Below are 10,581 nucleotides of genomic sequence, written 5' to 3' on the forward strand. Positions count from 1 at the left end.
CCCTCTCCTAAGACCTGTTTGCCATGGGTGACCCTACCTGAGGCATAAAGCTTCAGACACCTTAGCTCCTGGGATCAATGGGACATTAAAATCCTCCACCATGGTAAGGTGGCAGCCCAGGTAAGAGCCAGTTGAGGTGGCTAGGGCATCTAATTAGAATGCATCCTGGACACCTCCCTGGTGAGGTTTCCCCGGCAAATCCAACCAGGTGGAGACCTAAAGGCAGACCCAGAAAACACTGGTAGGACTATGTCTCTCTGCTGGCCAGGGAACACCTCGGGATTTCCCCAGAGGAGCTGGCCCAAGTGGCTGGGGGAGAGGGAAGTGTGGGCCTCCCTACTTAGGCTGCTGCCTCCATGACCCGAACCCGGATAAGCGGCTGAAAATGGATGGATGTATGGATAACACAGCTAAAACGACAGCTGATAATGAGTTGTAGCTGGTTTTGAATAAAGATGTCATTAATTTATAAAGACAAACTTTGAATGAGAATCTTTAAATATTTGAAGCGATTTTATTTCACAATTATTAAAAAGTATACAGTACAAGACTGCTACATTTTTCTTTATACACCAATTACTGTGCATCAAACAGATAAAGGTTTAAACATAATAGTCAGTCTTCATCAGCAAACTCATATCAATATCAGTAACTTTACAATAGTTCTTCTCACCAGCCGCAGTAAACCAGTTTTACTTTAGCATTTACAAAAGCACAAGACTTTATATCCACTGGTCCTCTCCAAACGTTGCATCTAAAAATATTTAAACTCTTTAGTCTGCTTTTCAACGATCCAGGCCGAGTTCAGCCACCACATGGTCCAACTGCACCGCATCACAGAAGCTTTAAACTTAAATGCCCAAAACATTAGTCGTAAAAGTACCACTAACGTCTGCTAAGAGACTGTTTGAGATGCAACTGTGCCCTGAGAAAACAAAAGTGTGAAATCCTCACACAACATAAAGCCATTAAACTTGAATAGTTGGAATGGGTTATTACACTAAACTGCTCAAAAACACAATAAAACCAGAAGTAAAAATGTTACCCTTTCATAAAATACCATCTAACATTCTTTAGCTGTGCAATAATTACATTAGTCTTTCTTTTTTGTTGTGGAGGAAAATACTTTTGTGTTCAACAAAATCTTACTGTGACTGCAGTCTGAGCAGAAACACTGGGAGAAGCTGGAAGATACACAAAAACGAGGAATCGAGGTGAAAAAAGGAGTACAAGTAATTTAGGGTTGGGTATCGTTTGATTTTGAATGATTCCAATTCCTCGTTTCGATTCCGGTTCCTATCGATTCCCGATTCCGATTCTTTCAAGACGTGACATGCTTTACATGAGCCAGCTAACCACAGGTCCTACTTGATGAAATAATCTTAACTTCAACATGAATTTTAACTCTATGAACAATAACATCACCTTCATTTAGACAAAAACGTGTTTTGGAGAAAAAAAAGAAAAAGACTTTCAGCACAACCAGTGTGTTTGTTTCTGACCACAACCAAAGTCTGGAAGAAGCCTCTCCAACATATCCAGAAACGTCCAGCTGTTTTCAGCTAAAACTCTCAGGATGATCATGTCCAGGATGACTGAGAACTACACCTCCATGCTGCAGCAGCATTCAGTCAGAACAGGAAGTGAAACTTGAATGTAGCTGCTGTCAGTAACAATCTAACAGATTTTAAACATTAAAACTCAACAGAAATTGTTCAAAAAAGTCAATTGAAATGTTCACAACTTTGTGTGTGATTTATTATTATTATTATTATTATTATTAATATTTATTGTGGCAGAAGCTGGTGTGGTCCACCACAGAGAAGCTTCTTTAGCATGATGACTTTAATTATTCTACATGTTATTGTTCAGCCTTCTGATGCTCACACACACACACACACACACACACACACACACACACACACACACACACACACACACACACACACACACACACGTTGGTGAGTAGCTGTGTCTGACTGCTGACGCTCCGTGTGTGTTTGTATTTCTGCAGTGAGACAAACTCACCTCACATCGTCCAGAATTTGTTCTTTAAAGCTTCTATTAAATCCACCGTGTTGACGTATTTTAACAAGTTTCCTCTACGCTGCAGGAGTTAAAGTTTACATCACGGAGTAAAACTTCGGCAGACGCGTTTGTTTATATTTGGCCGCTGTGCGCCGGGTGGGGGGAGGGGGGACGCGGTGCTGCACACAGACAGCTGGTGTGATCAGCTCTGAAAAGCGTTGATCACAATTTGCAGATCACGTTTATTTTTCAGGGAGATCGGCCGCGGATTCCTCTTCCGTCGGCATTCTAGGAATCGAACAAAAAAACTTTGAACGATTCCGGGAAAAACTAACAGTTTGAACCGGTTCCAATTGATGCTCAATGCCCAACCCTAACAAGAATAAAAGAAACTAAACTGTACTCCTTTTTTAGGGAGCGCAAGGTAATATGTACTAAAATGTAGCATTTATTAATGAGAACATTAGCTAAAGCGTTAAAATCTTCCCTTCATCCCTGTAAAAACAAAGTAGAATATTCTAAAGCTCGTCCTTGAACAGGTTCCATCTTTCTGGTTTGTTTTTTTGTACAGGCAAAGCCAGAAAGACATAACATGGCAAGTGACTTGATCAATAATATTTTAATCATATTTAATAATAAAATGCATTGCTTGCTGTTTGAAAAGCCAGTGAGTATGTTCTCTTCCAGTTAAACAAAAGAGAACAAAACGAGTGATTTTAGCTCAACACGAACGCCTCCGTCTTAGCCTAACAGAACACCCGTGTTTATTTTTGTTTTATTTGCTCAAAACATTGATAACAAATTAAAACTTTCTACTTTTAAGGCTGAATTTCACTTAAGGCGTTTCATTTAAATCGGTTCAATGGGAACAAAAGACAAAAAAAGGCGATTTTTCAAGCTGAAAAGATAAAATATCCACTCTTTTACAACAATTTAAATATAATAAGATTTTAAAGCGAAATTAGGAAACGCTGACTGAAGTGGATAAAAGAGTCCAGAGCTCAGGATGTGGTGCGGTGAGCAGAAGTCAGACCATGTTGGTCTGAGTGTTTGGGCTGTGACTCAGCAGGTCCTGAACCTGGTCAAGAACCCAGACAATGTTTGGTCTCTCCTGTGCATTTGAGACCATTATGGAGCTCAGCAGCACGCGGAGGCCCTCTGAGTACCTGGAAAAAACAAACACCAGGTCAGAAACCGTCATTCTATGTTTACTTGAGATTTCATTTACTTTTCACACTTTTATTTTAACAATCACCAAAAGAAGCAGCAGCAGAACAGCAGAATCAATTTCCCTCTGGGATTGATAAAGCATTTTTGAATTGGATTGAATTGAACCAGAGAAATCAGGGAAGTTTGAATTCTGACCTGCAGGACGCTGGGATGGTCACCGGGTTCTGGACAGCCAGAGCAACACTGTCCCCTTTCTGAAAGATCAGGTCATATGGTCCCTCTAACATCATCATGCAGTACAGTACACAGCCAAGCGACTGAAGGCACAGGAGCGGATCAGTCAGGAACATTCCAGCTCACCCAAGATGTCAGTGGTGTAAATTTATATAAACAAAAACAGGGAGGAAGAAGACATGAAGTTCTTACCCAGATATCAGTGCGCTCATCTATAATGCAGTGGCTCTCTACGTTGAAGAGCTCAGGAGCCCTGTAGGAGATGGTGCACCGCTGGGCTGCCCAGTCCTGGACGGTCATGGCTTCTCTGGATCCTCGGACCTGAAAAAATTTACTTGCATCAAATCACTCACAGCATGAGCAACATTTAAATCTATTTTCCTGATTTTGAGAGGAATATTTTTTTTGAGAGACAAATAAAGTCTAATTTCTGGATATCTGACACTCAGCTGGGTTGTCATCACTAAGAAAAAATAAAATACCACAAAAAATTAAACTACAAAAAATTTAACAAAAAACCAAAACATCACTGGATCTCATGTTTACATGATATTTACTTTGACACATGAAATAGACAAAGAACAAGTGAACTAGGAAAAGCGACAGAAACGAACTTAAAACACAACTAGTTTAATATACGATGCTGTTACGCTGCCATCTAGAGGTGAGAAACAAGAACTGTCAGTTGAAAGAATACTCAGGTATTTTCTTACATCTGCACAAGGACCCTACTGTCTGGCATCACTGTTTTCTTCATTTAAAATCCCCACTTTATTCAATTTTAGCATGCCCAAAAAATTAAGTTAAAACACAATTTAACAACGTTTAGTAAAATTCTAAACTTTCTGGAATAATAAAATTTGTAATTGGTTATTTGAATTGTTATTTTGTTAAAATTTGTTCTCAACTGCTGACAACAGTGAGAAAACAGGTGATGATTTAAATAGTCTGTAGAAACTAATGACCTGTTCCTCTTACCTCAATTCTTGCGCGGTTCATTGAGCCCAGATCCATCAGGAGTGGCCGGTCGTCATCGTCCAGCAGCACATTAGTGGGCTTCAGGTCTCTGTCAGCAATTTATTTTTGTCTTAATTACAAAGTTACACAGTGGGTGAAGAAGTCAATGATCACAGGTGCTCTTCAGAATATTTTAAAATGTAAACTTTACCTGTGGGCATAGCCTTTATCATGAATGGCCTTCAAACCGGAACAGATTCCACGGAAGATTTTTAAAATCTGTTTTTCAGGCATTAAGCTCCCCTTCTCTCTTAGCTTCTCCAAAACAGACCACAGGGTTCCTTTCTGTTAACAAACATACAAAGGAGTCAGAATGTTCCTTGAGACATCTTCGTCATCAGGCAAACTGCTGTAGCAACTCACTCTGATGTAAGGCAGAAGTAACCAGGCTTCAGTTTTCCCTCCACCTTCAACAAAGCTGTGTGCAACCAGGCTCAAGATGTTGGGATGATTGAACATCTGATGCATTTCCACCTCTGTCTGTGCCTCCTGACGAGCTTGGCGATCATGACATAAGATCTTTTTCAGGGCATAGAAGTGCCCATCCTTTGCCCCCTCAACCAAATCAACAAAGCTGAAGCCGCTGAAGAGAAAGAACAGAAAGATCACATGTTGTGCTCCATTTTAAAAAAGGGGTGAACAAAAATCAATAACATTACCATATACAAGTATGAAATTGTAAATCAGTAGAGAGATCTTGTCAACTTACCCTTCATCTAGTTTCTGGACAAAGTAGTATTTTTTGCTGTCAATGGTGATGGAGCCACGAGAGCACACACACAGGGTCTGTCCCATGTTGACTGGTGCATTGTTTAACCCAACATTTTCAAAAGGGCCTGAAAATAAAATAAAACTATCAGATTGGCGTTCAATGCTGTGCCAAACTGAATTATTGTAATATTTTAAGGTGGTTTCTGATCCTACGGTCTTTTTAAGAAAGTATCTGTAATTTCTACGGACAATGTTTTTAAAACTTAAAAAAAACTGTCATTGATTTTTTATTTCTGATTTAAAATAACACCAATTCTACTTGACTAGGAGCCCTTCTAGGTTTATAAGCTGCCGATAGAGCCACTTATGTATGAGCTGACCCAACCTCCCACCCAAACTTGGACTTCCTGACCAACCGCCCTCAACATGTCCGACTGGATAACCGCTGCTCATCAACAATCACAATGAACACTGGTGTACCACAAGGCTGTGTGATGAGCCCTTTCCTCTACTCCCTTTTCACCCACGACTGCAGACCTGCTGATGGTTCCAACACCATCATTAAGTTTGCAGATGACACCTCGGTGTTTGGCCTCATAAGTGACAACGATGAGACCGCCTACAGGGAGGAGGTGGACCGTCTGACTGAGTGGTGCGACACAAACAACCTGCTGCTCAACACTGAGAAGATTAAGGAGCTCATCGTGGACTACAGGAGGAATGCTGACCCACATCCACCCATCCACGTTAAGGGGACGGCAGTGGAGCGTGTGAGCAGCTTCAAGTTCCTGGGAGTCCACATCTCCGAGGATCTCACCTGGACTACCAACTGCTCCAAGCTGGTCAAGAAGGCTCACCAGCGCCTCTTCTTCCTGAGGACTCTGAGGAAGAACAACCTGTCCTCAGACATCCTGGTGAACTTCTATCGCGGCACCATCGAGAGCATCCTGACCAACTGTATAACAGTCTGGTATGGGAACTGCTCCGCCTCAGACCGGAAGACACTGCAGAGGGTTGGGAAAACTGCCCAGCACATCGCCGGAGCACCACTTCCTGCCATAAAGGACATCTACAGGAAGCGGTGTCTGAAAAGGGCTAGGAAAATCATCAGAGACCACAGTCACCCATCACATGCACTGATCACCCTGCTGCCCTCTGGGAGGCGCTACAGGAGCCTCCGGACTAAGACCACCAGGTACCGGAACAGTTTCTTCCCAAAAGCTGTCAGACTCTTAAACTCTGCCTCCTGACATATGACCCATGTTAAACTCATGGACTGATTGTATTAACTACAGCCTGTACATACTTATAGTCATAGAATATTCATAACATACTTCATACCGTGTACATTATAACATACGTAATAGATCCATTTCTGTAATATACTTACACATCTATATTATTGCTAACATATATTGTAATACATCTATATCATGACTAAAGCACTTTCTGGATGGATGCAAACTGCATTTCGTTGCCCTGTACCTGTACATGTGCAATGACAATAAAGTTGAATTCTATTCTATTCTATTCTAAACAGGCAATCGGAGTCACCGACAAACAGGCTCAACGAGTGAAACCTGAGGCCATTACTTCTACACGAGCGTTTCAGTTGTTTGGCAATTTACTTTGGTTACTCTAATTTCAAATGACCCATTTTCTGTCCAGGATGTGTTTTTTAAATATTGTCCCTTGTTCTCGACATGCAGGTAGACAGGTGAGTCCTGATCTTTCATTCCTTGTACCATAATGTGTTTGTGAGGTGGGTGTCAAGTGTCTCCTATAGTAAAGATCTGTGATGCTCTTGTGCTCCGCTCAACCTGTTAGGGATGTTTTCTCCAAAACACTTCCTGCCTAAAACAAATTGATAATTTCATACATAAATGCATTCGAGGAAACGTCAATACACGCGACTGCTAAGCGAAGCACTTGTGGAAAGATAAAGTTAGACAAACAAATTTTGTTTGATGTTTGTCTGCATTAACCCCTGACACGTTTAGCTAAAAACATGAAAAATGCAGCAACGCTGGCTAACACACATCCACTATTTTCTACAAACTAAATACACTTACGGTACAAAAAAATCCGACTTTAACATTAATTTCAATTTTGTATCTTTGTAATTTTAACCGATTCCCAAACACAAGCGGTAATAAACAATAACTCTGTCTTGATGGCTCAAGAGAAATCCTACCATTCCCCCAAGTTAGCTTGGTGACGTTTTGTTTCTTCTTCTTCTTCGTTGTTTTTTTTCTTCTTCATCTCTTTCTTCTGCAGCTTACTGGGCCCACAGCGCCCTGAACGAGATCAGCGGCACTGCCACTAAGGTACCGGACAAAACGTTTGCATGATGGCGGATCGCAAGCCCAACAGGAGAACTTTCTCCGACGACGGAGGTGATACTTGTGCAGTTTAAACGGCTTAATCAGAAACATAATGTGGTTTCCAATTTCCTTACCTATGTGTTAAAGATGCCTCAGTCTTTTAACACGAGACGCTCGTTGAACTTGGTGTTAGCCGCTGCTGGCTAATGCAAGTGACATTACGTGGTATAAACGCTACCTATGCAGTTGTAAGCTAAAGTGTTATGCTTTAAACATTAACCACGTTACAAATAAAATAGCCTATTCTTTTTTGTAGTTTCTTAAACATTTATTAGTCTCTTGACGGATTGCTTACCTGCTAGCTAATGAGCAAATAGCTAACCTAAGCTAGTTAGCAGGTCTTACAGCGATGTTTGGACACCAATAGTTAATGGTCCTCAAACTTTTTGTTCTGCCACTCCTTTCGTTGGAGGAAGAACAATCTCCCTAGGAATCTAGACCATCAGTCTGCCGAAGCGAAATACTATATATTCACATATAGGCAACAATCTCCTGACGTCCCGCTTTAATAAGACTAATACGCGAGCTTTCACTTTTAAGTGAGGAAACAAACATACATGGTGCAATACCTATGTTTTCATGTGTATTTTGAAATGTCTGCTACTAGTTTCTGTTTTAAAAAAAAGAACAAATACTAAATTAGTCGTCCAAACTGGTTTAAAAAAACATTAAGTTAAAAACGCATCTTTGCTAATGTAACAAATGATTAACATAAATAGAACATTTTTTATAAGAAACAAGTTTAGTCAGTACAAAGCACTTAACTGATGTAAGTTAATTAGAGGCTATCACTGTCTGAACAGCTGGCATGATTCTGTTTTAGTTTGACATATTTTTAAATGAACACTCTTAAGTGCAGTTGCAGGCATTTGCGAGAATTGTTCAGGCCCTTTATTACTGAAAGCTCAAGTCTCATCATTTCACTTCTGACAGCAGTTTATTTCTCACCAAGACTAGAATTGTCACACTTTCTCCAAAGAAAAGTAATCTGGTTACTACTTATTTTTTTCATAGTATTTTATTTTAACAGTTGATCAGTGGCCTTCATACATTTCTCCAAAGTAGCAAGGCAGATGGTAGAAGGCAGTTGTTTATCTTTTGATTTGTCGATGACTTGCCGTTCAGGTAAAATAACAAGTCTTAACACTCCCCACTTCCCAGAAAGCAGTTGTTCACCTCGATGAGTTGTCTTGCCTCAAGCAGGGCCGCAGGAGGAGGGCGACAGAGTGAAAACTAAGCCTGTCTCTTGTAGCACTATGAGAGGAGAGGGTGCCACTGTCAAACGTACATCTCAGCATCTCACCTCTGAAGATGAAGACTCGTCTTCAGCAGACCAGCCAGCACCTTCCAAAGCCTCCAAAATTGGGTTTAGCATGAGCAACAAGATGGCGCAGAAATCGAACCCCATAACAATCAAACTAGGCGCATCAGTGAGTGTTTATCATTTAGCACAACAGAAATTTGTGTTGCTGCATTATTGGATGATTGGATATTGATTTGTTTCTTTTCTGTCGTTGATCTCTTCTAGAAACCCAAAGAGCCTGCACCATCAGCTCCACCCAAAAAGTCAGGGCTGGCTTCTGTTTTTAACGAAGATGACGATGTAAGTTTACAGTTGTGTCATACAGAAAACTACAGATGAGAAGGAACTGACTTTATCCTTCTGTTGCTACAGAGTGAACCAGAGGAGATGCCTCCAGAAGCAAAGATGAGGATGAAGAACATTGGCAGGTACAGAAACGACTCTGTGCTTTAATGAAAGCTAATTTTAGCCTTTTTAAAGTGGTTCATCTCACTTTTGCTGTATTTTTTTTTCAGGGAGACACCAACATCTGCAGGACCTAATTCCTTCAACAAAGGGAAACAGGGCTTCTCTGATAATCAAAAACTTTGGGAGAGGAAGATAAAGGCCCAAGGTGAAAAACAATAAATAACTACCACCAATGGAGGATTTTGTACAGCTTGTTATCTACAAAGGCTCAAAAGCTTCTTTGGTGTAGCTTTTTTAATGATCAGTTTTGTGAACATGCAATGAAAAAAGACGATGTCTATGGTTGTTTCTGAACTTCCATTTAAGTTTGGAACCATCTCATGCTGATCCTGAGGGGAAACGAGCTGTAGAGAAGAAACACGATTGTCAGAATATCATTTTAAAAATTCTCATTTGCTACAGGACTTTTCATGTTTTCTTTGTTTAAGCCGGTGAAGCTTAGTCCTCAGCAAGTACTTTTTTCTTGTCTCATATTTGTGTAAAAAATGTACATAGTTTTATTTTGAATTCCATAAACTGGGTTGTGACTTCGAGTGTTGTGTAGCAGCGTGTGTGAGTTTTTTTGAAAGCAAATGTAATTTTCCCTCACATTAAACTTCTTAACATCAGTTTATGTTTTGGTTTCATCAGGTTAGCCTCATTGCACGTGTGAAACTTCTCTTCTGTTTAATCTCCTTCACCCTACACGGTGGGGTTAATATGGCTTCTGACTGTTTTATTTTCCTTCCATGGCTCTTTCTGTCTCATTCAACTTGACAAACATCTAGTATGAAAGCAATTCAATTAAGTCTTATCAATCAATCTGCTTAAAATCCCGAGTCCGACTGGATACGGACACCTCTGTAACCATTAACTTCTACATGTTTTTTTTCCCCTGCGCAATTCCTGACTCTTCCAAATTCAACATATTTGGAATCTTTTTATATTTTTATTTTTGTTCTTGTGAATGCCTCCTGATTTTTATCTTGAGAGGCGCTATAGATTGTTTCTTCTTGAATTGTAATATATTTGTCATTAGGTAAGTTATATGGTCACAATTTAGTGCAAGTCCTTCCCTTTCAGCTAAAACCACACACCACCCATTACCCTGTTCCTGAAACTTAACTCAAAATGTAAACCTTTGAGTTTTCCAGTGTTATACCTTGTGCAGACTCCAATAAAGCAAACATACAGTACATGCACTTCTATGGTGAAATGTCTAATGCTGGCATGTATGAAAAACGCCTCATTGACATATAGTTTGTGTTTACAGCTTCTGTTTGTGTA

General features: G+C 40.2%; 2 protein-coding genes across 6 annotated transcripts; one reads left to right on the forward strand and one right to left on the reverse strand.

Annotated features, from left to right (window-relative positions):
- Nucleotides 1–494: 494 nt before the first annotated feature.
- On the reverse strand, nt 495–7,445 carry stk16 (serine/threonine kinase 16). Of its 3 annotated transcripts, none has more exons than XM_015953464.3 (8): nt 7,355–7,445; nt 5,159–5,285; nt 4,813–5,032; nt 4,601–4,734; nt 4,411–4,498; nt 3,625–3,753; nt 3,394–3,515; nt 495–3,194 (listed from the first exon to the last, which is right to left on the reverse strand). In XM_015953464.3, the coding sequence occupies exons 2-8, from the start codon at nt 5,242–5,244 to the stop codon at nt 3,056–3,058; spliced, it is 918 nt and encodes a 305-aa protein (XP_015808950.3). In that variant the 5' UTR covers nt 5,245–5,285; nt 7,355–7,445; the 3' UTR covers nt 495–3,055. The 3 variants fall into 3 exon arrangements, with proteins under 3 accessions (XP_015808950.3, XP_054588345.2, XP_070410599.1); XM_054732370.2 differs by lacking the exon at nt 7,355–7,445 and adding an exon at nt 7,233–7,340; XM_070554498.1 differs by lacking the exon at nt 7,355–7,445 and adding an exon at nt 5,978–7,201.
- Nucleotides 7,444–9,923, forward strand: LOC107381671 (PEST proteolytic signal-containing nuclear protein). Of its 3 annotated transcripts, none has more exons than XM_015953465.3 (5): nt 7,444–7,556; nt 8,748–8,974; nt 9,073–9,147; nt 9,220–9,275; nt 9,363–9,923. In XM_015953465.3, the coding sequence occupies exons 1-5, from the start codon at nt 7,508–7,510 to the stop codon at nt 9,472–9,474; spliced, it is 519 nt and encodes a 172-aa protein (XP_015808951.3). In that variant the 5' UTR covers nt 7,444–7,507; the 3' UTR covers nt 9,475–9,923. The 3 variants fall into 3 exon arrangements, with proteins under 3 accessions (XP_015808951.3, XP_015808953.1, XP_015808952.1); XM_015953467.3 differs by having other exon boundaries at nt 8,797–8,974; XM_015953466.3 differs by having other exon boundaries at nt 7,449–7,556; nt 8,706–8,974.
- Nucleotides 9,924–10,581: the final 658 nt, after the last annotated feature.

The sequence above is a fragment of the Nothobranchius furzeri genome, chromosome 9 (assembly GCF_043380555.1).
Source record: "Nothobranchius furzeri strain GRZ-AD chromosome 9, NfurGRZ-RIMD1, whole genome shotgun sequence".
NCBI lineage: Eukaryota > Metazoa > Chordata > Actinopteri > Cyprinodontiformes > Nothobranchiidae > Nothobranchius > Nothobranchius furzeri.

What these genes read in the sequence shown, in the direction of transcription:
- LOC107381671 (XM_015953465.3), top strand. Translation starts at nt 7,508, where the DNA reads ATGATGGCGGATCGCAAGCCCAACAGGAGAACTTTCTCCGACGACGGA. An exon ending in TTTTTAACGAAGATGACGAT is followed by an intron (nt 9,148 to 9,219) that starts GTAAGTTTACAG and finishes CTGTTGCTACAG; the next exon opens with AGTGAACCAGAGGAGATGCC. An exon ending in AGGATGAAGAACATTGGCAG is followed by an intron (nt 9,276 to 9,362) that starts GTACAGAAACGA and finishes TTTTTTTTTCAG; the next exon opens with GGAGACACCAACATCTGCAG.
- stk16 (XM_015953464.3), bottom strand. Translation starts at nt 5,244, where the DNA reads ATGGGACAGACCCTGTGTGTGTGCTCTCGTGGCTCCATCACCATTGAC. An exon ending in TACTTCTGCCTTACATCAGA is followed by an intron (nt 4,735 to 4,812) that starts GTGAGTTGCTAC and finishes GTTTGTTAACAG; the next exon opens with AAAGGAACCCTGTGGTCTGT. An exon ending in GATAAAGGCTATGCCCACAG is followed by an intron (nt 4,499 to 4,600) that starts GTAAAGTTTACA and finishes AATTGCTGACAG; the next exon opens with AGACCTGAAGCCCACTAATG.